The 20,189-nt window shown below is 37.4% G+C and overlaps 1 protein-coding gene across 1 annotated transcript in view; it reads left to right on the plus strand.

Moving 5' to 3' along the window:
* Positions 1 to 20,189, plus strand: part of CDKAL1 (CDK5 regulatory subunit associated protein 1 like 1) — a 352,009-nt gene that overhangs the window by 54,003 nt on the left and 277,817 nt on the right. The window contains exon 5 of the mRNA XM_026047034.1: positions 3,691 to 3,775. Coding sequence (XP_025902819.1) covers positions 3,691 to 3,775 — 85 coding nt within the window. The remainder of the gene's footprint in view (positions 1 to 3,690; positions 3,776 to 20,189) is intronic.

Genomic DNA, 20,189 nt, shown 5'->3' on the forward strand with positions numbered 1-20,189 from the left:
TGCTGAAGAAGATAATGAAGGGCTGTTATTTTAGGGCTTCGCTCTCCTTCTTTCTTTCACTTCAGTGCTCTGTGCATGTTTTGCTTTTTAAGTAGATGTGGTATGCAGAGGAGAGGGGTTGGAAGAAAAGAGTTTCTGGAAAAAAAAAAAAAAAGAAAAACCCAAACACCAAGTGAAAAACAAATCAGATGTTTAATTTTCAACTGATAGTGTTAACTGCAGTCTTAACAAGAAGTTCTTTTGATTTATGTGTTCTTCTGTAGGTATAATGATGATTCAGACTTTTGCCTTTTTATACTGTTGGTGTTGCATAATGCAGTCAAGTTTTGTTTTCCAGAGCTTTCCAATTAAGTTAAGTGTTCAGAAGTTTCCATGACCTTTAGGTTTCTTTGTAGTCCATGTTGTTTTGCAGAGAGTACGATAGACTTTGTGGTTTATTTCCAGTGTAGCTTTTCTTTCATGGAAAAGATGTCACAATGCAAAAAAGCCATGGCTTTGAGTTGTGTTTTTGAGCAGTTTAAGGCTGATTAGACCTAACTTTGAAGTCCTAATATATAGGAAAGTGGGAAAGTGTAATTTATTATCAACAATATGTTCAACAGCCATATACTATAATTTAAAAATTGTCATTAGACTGAATGTATAGGGAAAAAAAATGTGAAAAAGATCTATTTCAAAAAAAAAAAATTCTGCAGAGTACAGAAAAGGGTACCCATACTTAACATATTCACTGGTTCTTACTTATGGTTCTTACTTCAATGTTGGTCTTAAAATGGACTTCGGGACGAGTCAGGTGCCCACTTGGGTGAGATCAGTGAGGATCACACCGAAAGGTGTAAACCTCTTCTGGTCTTGGCTGAAGTTTTGACTTAACAATTTTCTGAGGATGAGGGCCCAAAACTGCAGCATATATTAACTGTTGCAGCATCACTGTGATCTCAGAGGGTGGTGGCTGGAATTCAAGAGGGCTCCATGAGGTGCCTTGTGTCCTGCTGTCCAAGGCGGAGCTGAGGTTTTGTCCTGTGTTTCAGCAGGTCCATCAGGGACTTGTGTTTAGCCTAAGTGGCATCGGATGTTTGCGAAGTGAGAGCTGATCTCTGCCTAGTCCCCTCTTCCCCAGTCTCCTGAACTAATGTATTCTCCTGCAACCTCATATCCTGTTCCTGAGTCCAATTTTTGAAACCAAAGTTTATGTGAAATTGAAAATATGCAGTAGACCATAGTAAATCACTGCCAGTGTGTGTAATATCTTTCATAGGTACATATAGAACAGTAGAGGACTAGAGGTCTTTTTGAGTAATTATGGTATGAACTGTCTAATGAATAAATAGGTATTATTCATGAATGGATACTGTATATACAAGTAAATCAAAACTAGTATATCAATACAACCATGTAAGAGATGATAACAGTTAATAGGAAAAGAGATTAAAAACAAATACAGGAAAAGAGCAACTAAGTGTAAGGAGTGATTTCACTGAAAAGAGAGGACAACCCACTGTAACCATTTTATTTTGCTTATATTATTTTTAGATATATATTTTAGATGTCTTTTTACTTGAACTCCTCAGAAGATTTTATTCTGCATTAGTAGAGGCTGGAAGCTGTGAGGGAATGGAGTGGGATGTATTTGGGAAGTGGGGCGGGACCAGAACTGGTTCCCACTGTGTTAAGGTGTAAGGACTTTCTTACCCCAAGGTGTCTGTTCTTCCAATACTGTTTTAAAGCAAAGACCCTTCCTCCAGCTTGAGGGGAAAAGTATTGGCCTAAGGAGGTATTATGGTAGGGACAGAAATTAAGCCACCTTTTGTTGGAATCTCTCCATACCTCAAACTGTCAAGGTATGTACATGATGTTCCACATCCTCCTGGCAGGATCCTCACCCTGTCACCCTCTGTTGCAAAGCACCCCTGTGATTCTCAAATGGGTGTTTTATGGACGTGGAACTGAGTTTATAAATGTTTGATGAGACTGAAAACCATATGAAATGCAAAGTTTTGGCAGCATTATTAGAAAATGGTGTTTTGAAAATGCATTTGATTTGTAATGTGGTGGCTTTGTTTAGAGCCAAGAGTTCATCATTTTTCTGATTTTGAAATTGTACCTTCTCTTGCCTTCCCATACGTCATTCCTAATCAAATTTTCACCCATGTTTACCTTTCTAACAGTGACTCATGTTCATTAGTCTGAACGTACCAAATTGTTTTGCTGCAGTCTGGGTTTGAGGAGAAATTCTTTGGCTTGTTCCATTTATGTTTTGACCTCAGGATAGAGACAAATTGAAATTGTCCCTCTCTTCCAGCTTGTCAAGAGGCAGAAATCAGATCTTGGAACGATCTCGATAGGATTAAAAATAGCTGAAGGCCTGAGTGCTGCTGTTGACTATCCCTTTATCTGTAACCTTTGTCTGTGTAGAGCGGCTGGTGCTTGATCCAACAAGTTAATGGTGGAATTTTGATCAACAAAGATTAGAAAACTTATAAACGTTTTCTCTTGTTTAACATAAATGTCCTTCGGGTCCTATTTCACATGTTATTTGCATTTTTGCTGCTTCCTAGGTCAAGTGATTTTTCATTTTTAGTGTTGAGAATCATAAGCATTTGTATAGGAGGAAAAGGATATTTATTCATGTTTATGTGAATAAATTCATGATGAGCGCCTATGTAAGCGGGCTTGAATCTTTGCAAGCTTTTTTTCTGCTTTAGCAGGATGTCAATTCAAATACGGCATTCTCAAAAAGATGTTTTCACTTTATTCATTGTTCTCGGGTTTATATTATTTTAAATACCTCATTCAATATTTTAATACTCAGGAGTATCCAACTAGTATAAGCTCTTCTGATGAATGTTAGAGCACTCAAGTATGAGGTGGCCTATCTTGATTCCACTAAATTTTTACTTCAGAAGAAAAAGTGATCTTGCTAATTGTGTAACATAGTTGTGTTTTATAAGGTTAGAGTTTATAGGAAAACTTGTGCAGATATTTCCTGAATCTGTTAATCTATTCAGATATGACAAGATTTTGAATCTACAGAAATGCTTGGTTCTGGATGCAAATTTTATTCTTATCTGAGTAGAGGCAGGTATTCATTGTGTGAATATTTTTTTCTAAAGGTTGTTCTGATTATAATGTAACTAGGATACAATTATAACAAAAATAGGCATTTTTTTTCAAGTGTACTACTGCGACTTCTCTTTTCAGTAGATACTTGTGCCTTGTAAATTCTGGTTTGCTGCTTTTGTGTATCTGAGACACTCGTTGCATTTTGTTAGTGAAAGCAGCTTTTCTTGACCACTTGTTTAACTTTAAAAAAGCCCCTTTATGCATTTTTGTGATCCTTCTGCCTTTATATGTAGGCCAGATCTTTCCAGGGAAGAACATTTTTGGGAGGAGCAACCATTTTTTCTCAAGTTTGCTTCTGTGAGATGTAACCTGGTGGATTCTCAACCTATAAGTGAGACACCAGTTCATTCTTCCTTTGCAAAAAATAAGCACTAATGGAAGTGTATTCTTATTTCCCTCTTCATTTTATTAAGCAAGCAACTTGTACTTTAATATGTTGAGTATAAAGTCATTTTTGTGAATAATCAACTTGTTGGTCTTTTTTATAGGTTTGATCTTTTTTATATGTTATTATGAGTTCACTGTTCAAATAGTTCTTTAATACAGCTTGCTGTCTTTGTCTCCTAGAGAACTCTGCTGAAGCGGATTTATGGCTGCTGAATAGTTGTACAGTAAAAAACCCAGCTGAAGACCACTTCAGAAACTCCATTAAGTAAGTTAATACACTTGTTTACAAAAGAACGACGTATTTATCAATGAATTCTGTTTGGTTTGGTTTTTAGTTTTAAAAGCTTCATATTTTCAATCCAGTAGGAATTTTGTTTTTTTAGAGCAGCAAACCAGGATGAGTCTGGATGCTGTAGGGGTTACCCATGACTGGAATGCATTGGTGAAGTGTGTGGGATAGTGTTGGTAGTGCTATCAATACACTTGCTTGGAAAGGCTGCTGATCTATTGGAGACTTCTATAATAGTTTTTGAAGAAAATGCTGTTAAATTGATCTGAAGAATGTTGTGGGTTTTTTTAGTAGTAGAGTTGTTAGGTTGCCACTTTCTCCTCTACTTCAAATTCTAATTCAAAGTACAGATTTAAACTAAATATTTTATTTAAAAGGTGAACTGATTTGTGGATAATCAACAGTAGCCTTTTGAAGAATCTTTTATTTCTGTGTAGCATCTCATTGATAGTGCTGTAAAACACTACAGGGTAGTGATTTCTGCCTCTGACTTCTGCAGAAGTATCACTGTGGTGGGAGGAAACAGAAGGCCAAACAGTTACAATTGTGTTTTATTTCGCTGCAAACATGTGCTGTGGTGTGTTATTTGTAGATTTTACCTTTAGTAAATAAGTATGGTTATTTATGCAGTCGCTTATGTAGTGTGATATGCTGCTGATAGACTGTTGAAACTCAGTTTGGTGAGAAAAGCAGGGTGCTTACCGCTTAGTTCTTACTAAGTTCTTACTAAGTGCCTGGCATGGCCAGCAGGTTATGGAGGAGGGAGAAGCTGGGGATCTAACCCGGCTGCTTGCAGTGCAGAAGTTCCTAGCAGTCTGCTAGGGCTGCAACCTGAGGCAGAAGCAGTTTGCCCCCAGTAGGCAGAGCAACAATTTAAGTTTCCCTCTGCCCTCCGCAGAGGGTTTTAGTTCCTGACTGCTAGAACTGCATTTGGTGAGAAGAGCACTTGGGTTTTTTCCTGCTCTTCCACCTCCCATTCCTTTTCCCAGAATAGCTGCAGTTAGTATGTGGTGGCCAGCAGATCTGATGACAAGATCTTTTCCATTCCAGTTGTGGCTATCTTTCTGCTTGACTAATAGGCCAGAATTGATGTGGTGAGGTGTGTGTCCTTCACCCAGCAGAAAAAGTTGGTTAAGAAAGAGGAGCTAACAAAAAGCAAATGACCAAAAATATTTCCTTGAACTTTCATGTTTCTGTTGTCACTACGTTAATGAGCCCGATGTTATTTGTAGCCTTAGTGGCTTGGCTTTTTTTCCCTTGCTTTTTTCTTATCAGTCTTTTTGGGTCATTCTCTTTTTCTTCTCTTTGAGAGTTATTCCTTTCCTATAGCAGGCATAACTTATATTTTTTTGAGCATTTCCTTATTATAAAGAAGATCAACTTGTGTTGTAGTTATGGTAGTTGTATGGACTAGTTCTGTATTTTGGGGATGATTCAGTTATGAATTTGAAAAAAAACAAAGCTTTTCTTAAATACACCTTAATTTATTACAGCAGCAAACCAAAAGTGTGAAATTTGGATGATGCAAAGCTAATTACCATTGTGTCCTGTCATATTTGTTTGCTGGTAGCTATAGAGATTTTGTTTTTTCTAGGCTGGAGTAACAAGCTGGAGTAACAAGCTGAACAACACTCAGCCCGTGGGCTGTCAAAGCAAGCAAATTTGAGGTGGAAAAATTAATATGCAGCAGCTCGATAAGTTTGTTCTTTCAAATGAAAAATTCTTTAGCCTGAAAGTGTTGCATAGCATTACAAATATCATCATAACATGATGATGATACGAGAATTATTTCAATTTGGCTTATTCTTTAACCTCTGCAACAAATTTTCCTCATGATGTTCTTGCATATTGCTTTGACTCTCAAGCCCACCATTTCAAACTAGTGGTTGTAACGACCACTGGTTCAAGAATGGCTGTCTCAGAAGTTGGTTGCTCACTAATGCTGCATGCCAATGGTTGTAGAAGAACTTAAAAGGTTCTTTGGTTTCAGTGTCTTTTGAATTTATATATCTGTATCTATATAAAAGAATACTCATCACCCTTTTCATTAATGGCTCTGTTTTTATAGTAGCACAAGACCATTGACAACATAATGTTCATGACTTTTCCGATACTTTTTAGAGGTAGTCTGCTCCCGTCTAGCATTGACCAAGTTAAAGGTTTTGAGGTGGGGAAAAGATGCAGAGGACAAAGTTATATAAAGATCATTAACTCTTGGATGTGAATTGAGAGCCTTTCTTGGGCAGATTTTGTTTTCTCGTTAAACTGATGGTGAGGTTACGGTTAGAGGTAGGCAATAGTGATTAAGACTTCACAGAATAATGGAGTTGTTTTGGTGGACAGAATTTTAAAGATAATATCCTTCAGAAAGGAAGGTTGACTCCCGAAAAGTTGAAAGTAAAGAGTATAAAGTAAATCAGATAAATATGAGTTGCCTGATAGAAGTTAGAAAGATTGAATTAACTATGGAACGCAAATAGTTGGACACAGAAAAAGAATCTCCTCAAACAAGTACAATGAAATAAGAGGAAGAAAATACCCTTAATAAAAGCAGGAGAAATGATGCAAGGAATAGTGATATGCAGTGAAACATAGTCTGTACAATGGGAATTGGACATATTGCTGTAACTCTGTTCCTCTGTTTCTGGTACTTTTCCAGATAGGGTGTTGGCTTATTGATCTTAAGGACTTATGCATTTTAATTTTCCTATCTAAATTTAATTAGGAAAAAACATATTCCAGAGATCCAAACATGAGGAAAGTTTGATTCCAGTAAAAGTCTGAGATATATATATATGATTTTCAAGATGTGGTGTGCACAGTCTTTTTCATCATAAATTGATTCTCATAAATCAATCTGTTATGCTTTGCCTGTTAGTTTGTGATTTTGTACTGTATTTTAAAAATGGAGATGGACAGGTCTGTCAGCAGCGTAATATGTGGGGAAAAAAATGTTATATTTTTGGTAAAGCTTTGAGTCCATGCTAGCAGGAAAAAAAAAGGTTTTTAAGTTATAGTTCAAGAAAAGTTATACAAATTGTTAGCTAACACTAGCATATTTCATTTACTATTTGTATAGAAAATCCTCCTGAAAATGCATGATTCAAGGTGTCATATTGATGAGAATGAGTTTTCTAAAGCCTGTATTGACATTGTATCTTAAAGACAGCATGTGCTTTGTGTGTTTTAAATGCATTCAGGTAGGTACTTCACCTTACTTGGAGTCAGACAGCTCTGGAGAGGCTGCGGTAGGAGAATGAGTGCCAAAAGTCTTTGTAATGGCTGTCAAAGACAGTCACTTATTTTTAAGTTTTCTGGAGGAAAAGTGACTTTTTTTATTCTGTTTATCCTGGAGATATGAATAGACTTTACACTCTGAATAAGTCTTTACATGTCATTCTAAAAGCTGTCAAATATCTTCATAAATATATGCAGAATTTCTACCTTCTACCACAACTCATGCTGAGTTATTTTTATCCTGTAGCTCAGTTAATTAGAAATGAAAGCTGTTTTATGGAAAGGGGGCTGTTGTCTCTTTCACATTATTACTTTTAATGGTGGTACATACTTTCTTCTATCCGTTGCTGCATGGGTTCTGCCTGGATTTGTTTACTGAATAAACAGAAATAGATGATCATGTTACTTAAAGAAAAAAAAATTGTGTAATAAAGTTTAGCTGCTTATGTTTTGGATGATTGCATTCCTGAAATAAAGGCAGCAAAGAGCCCGGGAGACTTTCTAACTGAGAGAGTTCTTACAGGATAGCCTTGCCTTGGAAACCTTATCCTGTTTAGAGTATTTTATGTTCCAAATGGGCTTCATGGTTGAGACACCTCTAGGATATTACTCTGTTTTGAAGTACTGTAGAATAGCATGCAGTTAACAATGAGAAGTGACTTCAGAAATATTTTAAATACTTTATTTTAACATTTTACAAAGTAAATTTAATTTGCCTAAGAATTTAAATAAATACTTCAAGATAACCTACAATCTCTGTTTCAAAAGTAATCATCTTTTTTCTGCTGTTAACGTTTGGATGTGACCTCATCTCCTGTCAGTTAACAGACTTATAGGAGCAAAGGGTGTATCTATATAAATGTTTTGTAAGTAAACAGTATAAGTAAACACTGAAGAATGAAATATATTGTTAATATCTCTTGTAGATGGTCTTTCCTGTATTTCTTTTTTCTTTTTTTTTTTTTTCACCATTGGGCAGTTCTGTGATGACTTGAATGCCAAAGCATTCTTTCAAAGTATTCTGTCTGTTGAATTAATCTTGGAAAATTCAGAGCTTACTTTCAGTATTGTCGTCACTAAAATAACAAAAAGGGTTAGTCCACCATTTTCTGACTGTATCTCTATAATTGTCAAGTAATGTTTTTTGTTGTAATTTATTTCTTAAAATGTTTCCTAAACTGTAGCTGTAAGCATTACAAGAGTAAACATTCAATAAGTGAGTTATTAACTTTAACTTTTATGAACCACAGTAAATCTGTTTAAGGCTGTTTGAGGAAGAGAATTAAGCAGTGCTCATTACTTCCCTGAGAGCATGTTCTGAAGAGTTCACCTTGCTTAAAATAAATAAAGTTACTTTGTGCTTTGGTCCCAGAAGTTCCTCTTGTTTCATGGATCTGTTTGTGATCTTGCAGTTTTTCTCAAATGTTGGTTTTAGACATCTAACCCACTTCTAGCAATCTCTGGGGGGGAAAAAAAAACCCAAAACAAAAAACAAACAAACAAAAAAACCCAAAGAATTATCTCTACTTTTCTGGCTAAGCCAGAAAAAGAAGCTGTCTTCTTTTTCTGAAGACAGAAAAGAAGCTGTCTTGTTTGACCCTTTTCTTTGTGTCGTTGCAAGTTACAGGTGGCTTTTCCTAAGGAATTTTCCTTTTGATTCAAGTGTTCTATGTGGGAATGCGCTATCTGTCTTTGTGAAATAACTAAAAAGAGGACACATGAAGAATGATGTGGTTATGCTGTTGAGGAGGTATCCATGGCTTGTTTCTTATAGAAATAAGCTTGTGCATTGTTAAACACCACAGCCAGCCATTGTGGTGTTTAACAGATAGATCCAATTAATACATAACACATTTGGGTAAATATATGTTATTGCATACATTGGCCTGCTCCAGTCTGTCTTCACCCTTTCTAATAGCTACAAGTTGTGACAGAAGTGTAAATGTGTTCAGGAGTGCAATAGCCCTGTGCTTCCAGTTATGTGTTTGCTTCAGTTTTCACAAAATCACAAGTGGGCGCTATGGAGAAGCTCACTCTTATGCTGGAGGAAGCATCAAATACTGCAGAATTTACTGAAGTGGCAATTTGGTACGACTTGGGTTTTCAACCTTGTATTGAAGAGGTTTACAGAGCTCTGGAGTCCAAGAAATGATTAGTATCCAAAAATTGCTTTCTCCAAGATCAGGAGCGATGCATCCCAATGAGCAAGAATTTGAGTAAAGGGAGCAGGAGACCTGCATTGATGAGCAAGGAACTTCTGGCAAAACTCAAACAGAAGGAGGTGTATAAAAGGTGGAAGAACAAACAGGCCACATGGGAAGAATATAGGTATGTCATCTGAGTATGCAGGGATGGGACTAGGAAGGCCAAGACCTATTTGGAATTGAATCTAGCAGAGGATGTCAAGGAGAGCAAGAAAAGCTTCTTTAAATAGATGAGTAAAAAGGGGAAACGCGTGCTTGCTGCTGAATGGAGCAGGGGCCCTGCTGATGGGTGATACAGGAAAGGCAGAGAGGTGCAGTGTCGCCTTTGCTTCAGTCTTTGCTACAAAGGCCAGGCCTCAGGAATCCCAGACCCAACAGAGCACAGAGAATCTGGAGAATGGAAGGCTGTTTGAGGAGAATTGGGTTAGAGATCATTTAGGCAAACAGGCCATCCAAAAGCCCATGGACTATGATGGGAAGCACCCACAAGTGCTGAGGGAACTGGCCAGTGTCACTGCTAGAGATCCGTTGCTGGAGAATGAGCGGTGCCTGAGGACTAGGACGAAGCTGTTGTTGCTCCAGCCTTCAAAAATGGCAAGAGGACCCAGATATCAAGCCAGTCAGCCTCTCTTCCATCCCTGGAAACGTGATGGGACAGCTCATCCTGAATGCCAGTTCTAAGCATGTTGCAGGTAAGAGGTGACCAGAAGAAGCCAGCCTGGCTTCTCTAGCTGAGCCAGTCTGAGGGCTTCTCTGAGGGGGTGATTGCCAGGGAAGGTGAGAGGAGAGCAGGGGATGGGGTCTACCTTGACTTCAGTAAGGCCTCTGACAACGTCTCCCATAATACGTGTTTGATAGAATCGTTGCATAACTTCATTTGTCTTCCAAGGGCCTTTTCTCTTTCTCAGTAGGCTTTTAAATTAAGTTTTGATGATTTATTTTTTAAGTCATATTTTTAAGTCTCTTCCAATCCAGTGATTGAAAAGGATGAGTAAGGGGCTTGATTTCTGTTCCTTTAATGTAGTTTTTGATAAGAAATAGGCTTTAAATTTTTATTTAGACTTTTAAGAAGTAACAATGTGAATAACATTCTGCTGCCTGTATTTAAAAGTGAAAATAACCCTAGAGGCAGACTTTTTTCTTGTTTAATTGCTGACATTTGGAAATGCAATTCATCTGATACCCTACTTCAAATCTAACTGTTACTTCCGTGGATCAAAAAAGACAATTCACCACTAAATTAAAACAATTTTACCACTTTTTAAGCTTTTTGCATTTACTAATGTATTTGCAGCATAAAAGTAGATTGTGACTTGTTTCTACTGTAAATACTTGATTCTACAGTAAATCTGAAATAGCAAAGTACCTCTGGAAGAGGAAGCGCAAGTATTTCAGTGCTATTTATTTTACAGAACCTTCTGCCAAAGAAGATAATTTTGCCCTGCTCTTCTGAGATGTCATAGTCTTGCTGTTCATTGCATTTTGTAGGATTGTTAGCTGGCGTGACATGTCTGTGACTGTGTAAAATGCCTAACACGGTACCTCAAGGAATATTGTAATTAGGAGTGCTGCCATTTTTTTTCCACTCTGTATATTTGAAGATATCTAGAGAAAAGTTTTTTTTTTTTCTGAAGTTACAGTTTGTTCTGCAAGGTGTTTTTTAATTATTTTTTTCAATGGGCAACAGGAAACTTTGTGTTTGAGTCTTTTTTTTCCTTTTTAATAAGAGAAGTTGCCAGTAACATTTCTTTCATTAGTCCAGAATACACTGGAAAAAAAGTCATTTGAGGGATTCTTGTCATTATGAGGGATTCTTGTGTTCACAGATTGAGGAAAGACTTGTGTTTAAGTATGCTGTATTTTCTCTCTGCAAAAAAAAGAGTCTTCCCCAGCTAATAGGAATTGCTTAGTTTTGAGGGGAAGTTATAAATCTGTTCACTATATATTTTTTTTAAATTATTTTTTCCCCCTAATAACACCTGAAGATGGATGACAGTCCTGTGAGTTCTTAAAAGCCTTGACTGAGGTACATTTATAAGGTTTATGTTCTTAGAGCTTTGAGCCACCTGTAAAGATCTCAGCAGGCCCACAAAATGAACCAAAACTGGGTTTGTGGTATATCGTAGCTCATAATTCCATTAAAAAACAAGCAGAGCTAAAACAAACACAAACCAACCATGCTCTGTGATCCTAGCTATAATTTGTGTATGAATTAGCTAGTCAAAAACTTTGAGTACTTGTCTTGAGTTTAATGGACAGATTGTTTTGTGGTTCAGTTTTTTCCTCTTACAAAAACTTCTAGAAAGAAAAGTTTCCTACTAAAGCATACAAGACTTTTTTTGATAACTATGTTCATCCATATGGCAAAACACTTCTTTTTTTTTTATTTTTTGTTTTTTTTTTAGTTACATTTATTAAGCCTAGTTTACACTTAGCCCGATTTCGATGGTTTATAGTCTGAAATATAAGATAGGTGTCACACTCTCTAGCTTACAAATGATGTGAAAGGTAAATTTTTTTCTTAGAAAAAAAATCATTTAACTGGAAATCTTTGTGAAGAACTTACTGATCTGGAACCTTTCAGCTATACTATAGGGAAGTTTGCAGTTGAAGGTGTTTTGGAGAGTGTGAAAGACAAACGAGAGCAGGGCGCTTCTCGGGCCAGGTGAAACAAGGCATGGAGAGATGACGATCAACCATGTCTCTCATTGCAGTTACAAGGTGTGTAATTATGTCTCACTTTAAACTCTCGCATGATCTTAAAGAGCAAAATCTTAGAACATGAAATCCATGCAGTGTGTATAGTTAAAATTTTAGGAATTTTATAGTTAAAATATAGATTCTATAAAAATATAAAATCTTATACATAGATTATTGCAACTCAAAAACAAACTGATTTAAATCAAGGATATTCCACAATGCCAAGATTCACTTAAATGATTTTACAGATAAAGTAAGAAATGGCCACTGATGAACAAGAACCTGGAGCCTTATGTTAGAGTGCATCTAAAGAAAGTAACTCAGGAGAACGGACTTCTTAACTTACTTTTTAACTTTGAGAATATTGTTATCTATGCTTTTGTCTTTATTTGATGGAACAGTCATATTTAGGAGAAATATTCTGTGACTCAAAACTATTTGTTTTAGAAGTGTTTTTCAATTTCATTTTAGAGCTTTCCCTTTCTTTCTTGCACCCATCTCTACTTAAAAAAAAGAGCATGTAAAGTGCTGCTTGAGGTAACATTGTGAAAATAGGGAATACCTTGGAAGCAATCAAGAAAGGCTATCTTGAAACATACTTTTTTTTCCCTTGTGTAGTGGTTAAGATAAAAGGGTTTTGGATTGATTGCAGTTAAAGGGCTGTATTTTGCAAAGGAGATCTGCAGAAGCCTGGGTTCTAAACTTGGGTGAACTTTAGTTTAATATTTAACAAGGTAAAAACCACTACAAGAACAGGGTCTGTTGCAATCAAATTTTAAACAGTATTCTGGAAAACATTTTTGACTTTAACGTGAACACTTTTGGGTTGATTTTAAGTACTTAATGTAATCGATGACTTAATGAGCTTTGAGATGTTGAATTGCCCAGTGGCCTTAGTTCTACATTGTACGTTGAGCCATGAATGCTTGATATTAAAAAAAAAAAAAAAAAAAGGCTCCATTAGATTTTAGACATCCTTTCAGCCAGATAGATTGTTAGGGACTGATGTATTTTTGTTTGATGTTTCTGAAACATAAAATACCTGGTCATGAGAGGACAGCTCTGTATCATGATTTCGTGTATCTTTTTGAATTTCTGAGTTGAGCTCCTCTGGTAGGTTCTTAGCTGCATGGGCTCTTGGTGTGCTAGTGTTACAGATATTTGCAGGCACTGGATTTTGGAGAAGTTTATTGTGGTATGTATGAACTTATTTGACAACAAATGTAAATCTATTAAATCTAAAATCTAATGTAAATCTAAATTCAGTGCTATGGATAAACAGGGCAGGCTACTGATGTGGGAAGGACAAGTCTCTGGGGGCTTTCTGCGGTAAGATTTCCACTTGTTCCCCTAGGAGCCAAAATGATCACAGAATCATACTATAAATTCTTAATTTAATGTTTTAGAACAAGAACTTGCATGAATATATAGCCATTTGAAGGGTATTTTAAGATGAACCTTTGCTTCCTTCTCCTTTTGCCATAGTTTATTAGAGTAGCATAATTTTACGAATCCTCTGTGACCAAACAGGTTTAACAAATTCAGCAAAAGTAAATTTTTCTCCATATGGTTGCTTCTGGGACATGAAGTTCTTGTCTTCTAGTGCTGACTGCCCCTCTTTTTCTAGACAACAGTTAGATTTAATAGAAACAATCAAGGAGATTCAAGTACCGTTTTGAGGTATAAGTTTCAGGTTTGTTATGTTGTTTAATTGAAGAAGACTTCCAAGAAAAGGCTTTTTGAGGGAGGGGAAGAGGTTGGGCAAAACTGTGCTTCTCCTTGTGTTATTGGCATTTATACAAAATGCAAGTTAAAACCTGCTAGGAAATGTTCTAGCAAGATGAAACGATATGTTTCCAAACCACCAAAAAAAAAAACCCACCAAAAAGACCTTGATCTCAGTATGCTAGTGCTTTTCTTAGAGGTTCTTCCATCCTGCTAGGTTAAACTCTTGCTTGAGATTAGCAATTTAAACTCTGGTTTGCCATCACTGCTCAGAATATTTTCTGTTCATTGTTCTGAAAAAGGATCCCAAATGGAAAAAACAAATCTTGTTTGCCTGGGGCATGGTATGGATAAGACTGCAATCTGCCTTTGCATGTGTTAATGCAAATAATGTATATGGTGAAATAGAATGAGCGTATGAGTAATTCATAAGTTCTATAGACACAGACAGAAGATGCTCAAGCTGATTTTGCTTATGCAAAGAGAACTGTTGATGATCCTTTAAGGACTTTTGGATTATACATTTATAAGATAATGAAGGATTACTGAAAATGGAGCAGTTTGAGATGTACCTTGCGTTCTTTTTTTACTTTAAACAGTAGGTGAGATCTACTTTCTTTTCCTCTGAAAAAATGAGATTTGTCCGAGCAGAATGAGGCCAGCAGTCTCTTGCTCTAACAGATGTTTTGAGATTGCAGTTCATTTGATGATATGCAGTTCAGTGCTCTTCCCACCTCTTCCTGGTATGCAGTGCCATTGAGTCATGGGCTTTTTCATTTATATTCTCACTTGGGGCCTACCTGAGTCAATTGGTGCTATCACTGGACACCGCATAAGAAACAAAGACATTTTAGACTTAACTGAGGCATAAAAGCCGTGTTGAAAAGGGGTAGAATGCTGCCTGAATACCATGGAAATGAAATGGGACAGAATTGGGATTGGGCCCTATTGGTTTGGTTTGCTTGCATACAGGAACTAGGGTTACAAGAGGTTAGAAAGGCTTTGGCATTGCTCGCTTGTTCGGTTTGCTGCATGCGTATCTAGTAGATAACAACACTTTCAACAAGCTGCTTATTAAGAGAATAGCAATTTGATCTTCTTTCCCCTTTAAAAAGGAATTTTGGTTTCAGCAATCTCCTATTTTACTTTCCAAATGGGACAAGTGCATAAAATAAAAATTTCTGCTCTAAATGCACAATTTAAAAAACTTCATTGTAAAAGTTCAAGTAGAAAAAGAACAAAGTACGCTACTGAGAATTGTCATTAAATTGTGGAAAATCTTTTTTCTCCTATGTGAATATTAAAAAAAAAAAAAAAAAAGATGGAATAGGATTATAATACTAAAACTTGTGATTCAGTAATTTGAAGATCAAGAAAGCTGTTTTTTGAAGGCGGGGTGGGAGTTTCTTTGTCTGTGTCTTTTCTTCCCAGGAAGAAAAGCATTCCTTGCTGGTGTTAGGTTGTGTTATATGAGCTTCATAAAAACCAGTGGTTTGCTGATGATGTGACACTTTCTCAGTGCTAACAGGTGCTTTGTTTTTACCAATTCAAGCCAGCAGAGTTGAGCAGAACAGGTTAATGTCTGGAGTGCCCGAAGCAGGTGGTTGATAGCTTTGCATATTTATCTAATTGAATGCATGTTGGCTGCTGTCCTAGCAGGCCTGAGTTTAACCAGGCACAGGGCACGGGCGGGCGTGCAGAGACTTGCCATAGCAGGATGAATGCAGAAGTCGACGGGATCTAAACTTGTCCTTACCGACAAGGGTGTTTTCTGTTTGTTTTGGGTTCAAAAGACCATCTACGAATACTTAATGAGTGTTTGTCCTAAAACAGAAAATGCTTGCTTGTCTGGGTGTGCTTTGGTAGGAAAAGCATCCTCTTTCATGCTTCTGCAGGTGTCATGGGGCTCTGTTGGAAGAGAACCTGGGAAGGACAAAAATATGTTGGGGAGTTTTATTTTGTCTCCTATTAAAAAACCAACCAAACAAAAAAACCCCTGCTCCTTGCAGAATATTTTAATTTATGTCTGTTGTGTGTTTGGGTTAATTTGTCTGATCCCCTTAGTATGCTATGATATGATGAGGTTTTATTTTGGTATGTTTAGTCAAGGAGTGCTGGGGTATTGTCAGTGAAATACTGTAGTCAGTACTGGATGTTGAATACGTCAGCTGCTGTCTCGTCCCCCCTGTGACGGGGACATGAGCATCCTCTAATGATGATAATTAACCTTATAATGATAATGAAGATTAATGTCTGATAACTGCTTATAGCAGGGTGAAAAATCAACTCTTTTTTCATATATTGTTCTTACAGCTGTGTACACATTTACTCTAAACAGGAAAAGGCTGTTGTCTTTTTCGCCCCTATTGTAGTTTATTAGTGTGATCTCAAGAGAAATTTAGTATTGAAGATGCAGAAGTTTGTGGGCTTTTTTGTGTTGTTTGTTATATACTTTTTTAAGAGAAGAATAATGTTAAATAAAACCATTGAAAAGGTAAGTTATTTGCAGAAGCAGTTTATGATTACTACTTATCGTAATGGTTAGCATAAAGTTTCCAGTTTTTATTTCATCTTTCCAGTGTGTTTTCTTTACAAGAACAATATCCTTAATGTAGCCTGTTTCTGTAACAGACTTAACTTTTTTGCACTTGCCTTATGCCATGTCCCAGGCAAGAAAATTTTGTCTGTTTTTGGAGCTTTTGACTATAAGATAGTTACATATTGAGTCAAAAACAGATGCAGCCATGTTTGTATCTTAACTACATTTAAAACTTCTCATTCAGGTTGTTCTCAAAATATCTATGTGTCATATTTAATTTGAAGCCTGAAGCAATGTGTGTAACTTTCTTATGCAAGGAAGGCAGCAGAAAATGGAATCTTGACTGCAGGTTGTTTTTTATATCCGGCCCTGTTACTTTGAGCTTTATTATCATGACTTTTTGAAGCTATTCTTCCTTAGACTTCCTCCTTGTTCACTCCATTGCTTGATCTTAGTAGGTGGTCTCCTGTTTAGCTGGGATTGGGCACATTTGCTGGTTTAATTAGGTGCACTGTGGTGGAGTTAACCAGCACAGACATTTGATACAGGGAGCTCTCTGAAACTAAAGGCCGTAAAATTCAAGGATCTGTGAAAAGTAAATTGTGATAGCTGAGCTTTTATGTGGGAAATGGAAACTATTATTTTTATTTATATGCTTGTGAAAGTCATGTGGCCTCTTATGGTCCTTTTGCACTTACACTTGTACATTTGCAGTTGGTTAACTTGATTATATGTGCATGTATACCTATACAAAAACTTCATAGGAAGCAGGTGAAATATGTGCATTTTCATAGGTATTGTTATGATTTTCCTTCCACTAGTCAGAATTACGTCTGACTTAAGCTAATATAAATCCAATATTTAATGCAACTCGAGTTTCAGAATGTAATAAGATTCATCTTTCATTGTCAGTCTTTTTTGAAATATGGATAAAACAGTCTCACCGAGAAGAATATAAGAAAATGTTGTGGGTTGATGTGCTTGTTGATGGTTCAGCAACATGACTAGTTATCCAAGAAAGGGCTTAACTCGCCTTGCTGGCAGTTTGGTAGCATGTCTGGTTTTCCTAAGATGTTCTGCCAAGTCACAAGCAACAGTTGGGGGGTAGGGGCAAGAGTGGAACAGTTTGTGTTGTCTCTAAATGTTACTTTTATAGAAATTGAAAAAGATTCCTAGGATTTATTATGGAAATACTGAGCAGCCATGAAGGTGGGAGCTGCTTAACATAAACTAAATTCTGATCTCTAAAGATCCAGAAGACAAGAAGACCGTGCTGTAGGCATTAAGGGGAAAAAGAAAATATATTTGTCAGTCTCATGTTCTTAATATGCCTTTTTTTATAATATAGTATTTGAATTGACAGCTTGATTTATTGGCTTTATTTCTATTCCACTAACTGATGTGCTCATGAGGAAGGGGATTGTTTGCCTCAGATTTGAAATATATTGGTTTCCTGTGTTTATGGCATAATATGAATTAAATACAGTGTTAAAATAGTTCTTAGGCAACGTGTTTTCTAAGTCAACAGCTTGTAGTTTTATAGCAACCAATGCATGTTCTTCAATTTGTGGTTTCCACTGATGTTTCAAAAAAAGATATCGGTTAAACATGTTTGTTGCAAAATTGTTAAGGGGAGCTGTTGTGAAAAGCTCCTCGGCTTCTTACGAAGCCTGGGGGAAGGATGTTTAATGAACATTAGGCTGGTGTTGGGTGCTCCGGGGCTGCCCTGCCGCCCTGCTGCGGTGGCGAAGATGGAGCGCCCCTGGATTGGATTCCATGTGCCTCTTGCTGTGGGGCCACATGCCAAGCCGACACGGTCGTGATCCAAGAACCTCCTTAGCGAGCATGTTCGTATGGAGCAGCCGAGCTGCAACTGCCTTCCTCTAATATCCTAAATTGTATGACTTGCATAACAAGGTTTCCAGCTGTAGTCTGTTGCTTGGTGCAGGATTTCCGTGGGAGGAGAGGGAGAAGGGATGGAGTTTCCCCGTTTCGCCCCTCTCCCCGCAGCCGGCACCGGGAGTGCTCGGGAAGGCCGCGCGCGGCTCCGCCATCTGCCCCGCGGCCTGCGCCGCTCTGCGCAGCCTCGTTCCCCCTTCGCAAAACGTCTGGAGTTTGGGGGACATGTAACATCCCCCTCTCTTGCCCTTTTCTCCTCCTCCAGGGAGGAGCCGCTGGAGTCGTGCAGCTTTGGAGCTCTTCTGGCAACCTTTGCTGCTCTCGGGAGGCTTCAGGGCGTCTGCCCCAGATGCGCGAGGCAGCTCTAGGAAATGGCTGCAGCAGCGCGCTAGGGACCCTGTTCACTTCTTCAGTGCTCAGCTATAGCACCTTCCCCCCTTACTTAGTCCTGGTTTCTAATTTTAACCTGTTTATAATAGAGAGACGAACTCTCTCCATAGGATGATTTTTTTTCCCCAATTTGCCTCATTTGAATTATAAGAACCTTCTAGTATGTTTTAAGATTCTCTTTTTTTTGCGGTGTCAAGATCTGAAGTTGCACAATAGGATGTTATGTTACTGACCCACAGTAAATTTATTATTTATATTTGTATATATGTGTTTGTGTGCATGTGCATGGGTATTTTTTAAGAGATTCACAGCTTATCTCTTGTAATTGTTCAGACACACTGAGACATTGAGGTAACCCATAAAAATCAGTGAAGACTGGTCATCTTGATTTGGCTGCACATGGATTCGGTTTCCACTTCTCTGCAGGAAGAGCCAATGTAGGGTTTGCTTTTCTTCTAGAGGCTGGGCTCATTTACTCTGCATTGTTGGCATGTGGAGGCTGCCTGCCCTTACACTGACTACTTTTCATAGCTAAGGGAAGACCATATACCCTGCATGTCTTTGAGCTTGCCCAAATGCTAACAGAATGCTCTTCATTTTGAATTCTTCATTTTGTTCTTCATTTTGGATGCTCTGTTGCAATTACGGAGTCATTCTGTAGTTCCATGATACTGGAGTTGTGTTGAGCTCTCTTACTGTCTCCAATGCTTGGGAGTCCCTGTAACTTCCATCCCAGTGCAAAGGGCATGAGAGGGAGTCAAAAAGGTACTTTATCAGGCAAAAAGAAGTATTAATTTTGTGATTAGTGCTAATGGCTCCCATGAAATGAAAATTTCAGTTGCTTCACCCTGTCTCATACCAATGCCTAGTCAGGTGGTAGTGCCGTAGTTTTGAACATTTCCCAAGAAACATCACTCACCTTTTGTACTTTAAATGGGAAAGATTTGGTTACGTTTAGAGTAGCTAGTTCTTAAACCTATTAACATATCCATGGGCTGAAGCCAGGATGTTTAAGAACTGTAGAATTGGCTTATAAAAGAAAAAAATATATATTGGTATGTGAGTGCATATAGAAAGGGGACATGACAAATCTGCATTGCAAGCATTCCATCATTTTTGAATTTTTCTGTAGCTGATGCTCTAAGTTTCTAGAATTGAGATAAAATGAGAGAACCTTATTTCTTGCCAGTTGAGTCAGTACTGGCTGATGGCAGATATCTTGCAAGATTGTATTTTTAAAGTTGGGTTTTAGAAGAGAAACTGTTATCTGGAGTTGTATAGCGTCCACAGTCAGTAAGGCAGTGGAAGCTTATGTTCAGCCTTCGCTATCATCCTGTTTGCCTTTAATGATAAACTCTCGCTACTGCCCTGAGATTAATTTCAGAACAACATTCTGGTATTTTCTCATTCTTTTTCAAAAATGTCAACAAGCAAAACTTGTTATTTTTGTTCGGGAGTAATGAGTAATGCCTTCAAATCAAATCCCACTGAATTTGCCTTTGAGGCCCCAATTATATTAAACTCTGCTTGCTGTATTCTCCTTCTAATATTTAGAAATCAAAGAGGAGAAGGGGGAAAAAGTAAAATTTATCTTTATTTTGTTGTAATTTTAATGGAGTTATTCATTTGTCTATTTTTGCCTAAAATTGTGCGTTTCCTGATGATTGTCATAATTTTGAAATCCAAGGCACCTCAG

Source organism: Nothoprocta perdicaria, unplaced genomic scaffold, assembly GCF_003342845.1.
Source record: "Nothoprocta perdicaria isolate Ctin4 unplaced genomic scaffold, notPer1 scaffold_47, whole genome shotgun sequence".
Taxonomy (NCBI): Eukaryota; Metazoa; Chordata; class Aves; order Tinamiformes; family Tinamidae; genus Nothoprocta; species Nothoprocta perdicaria.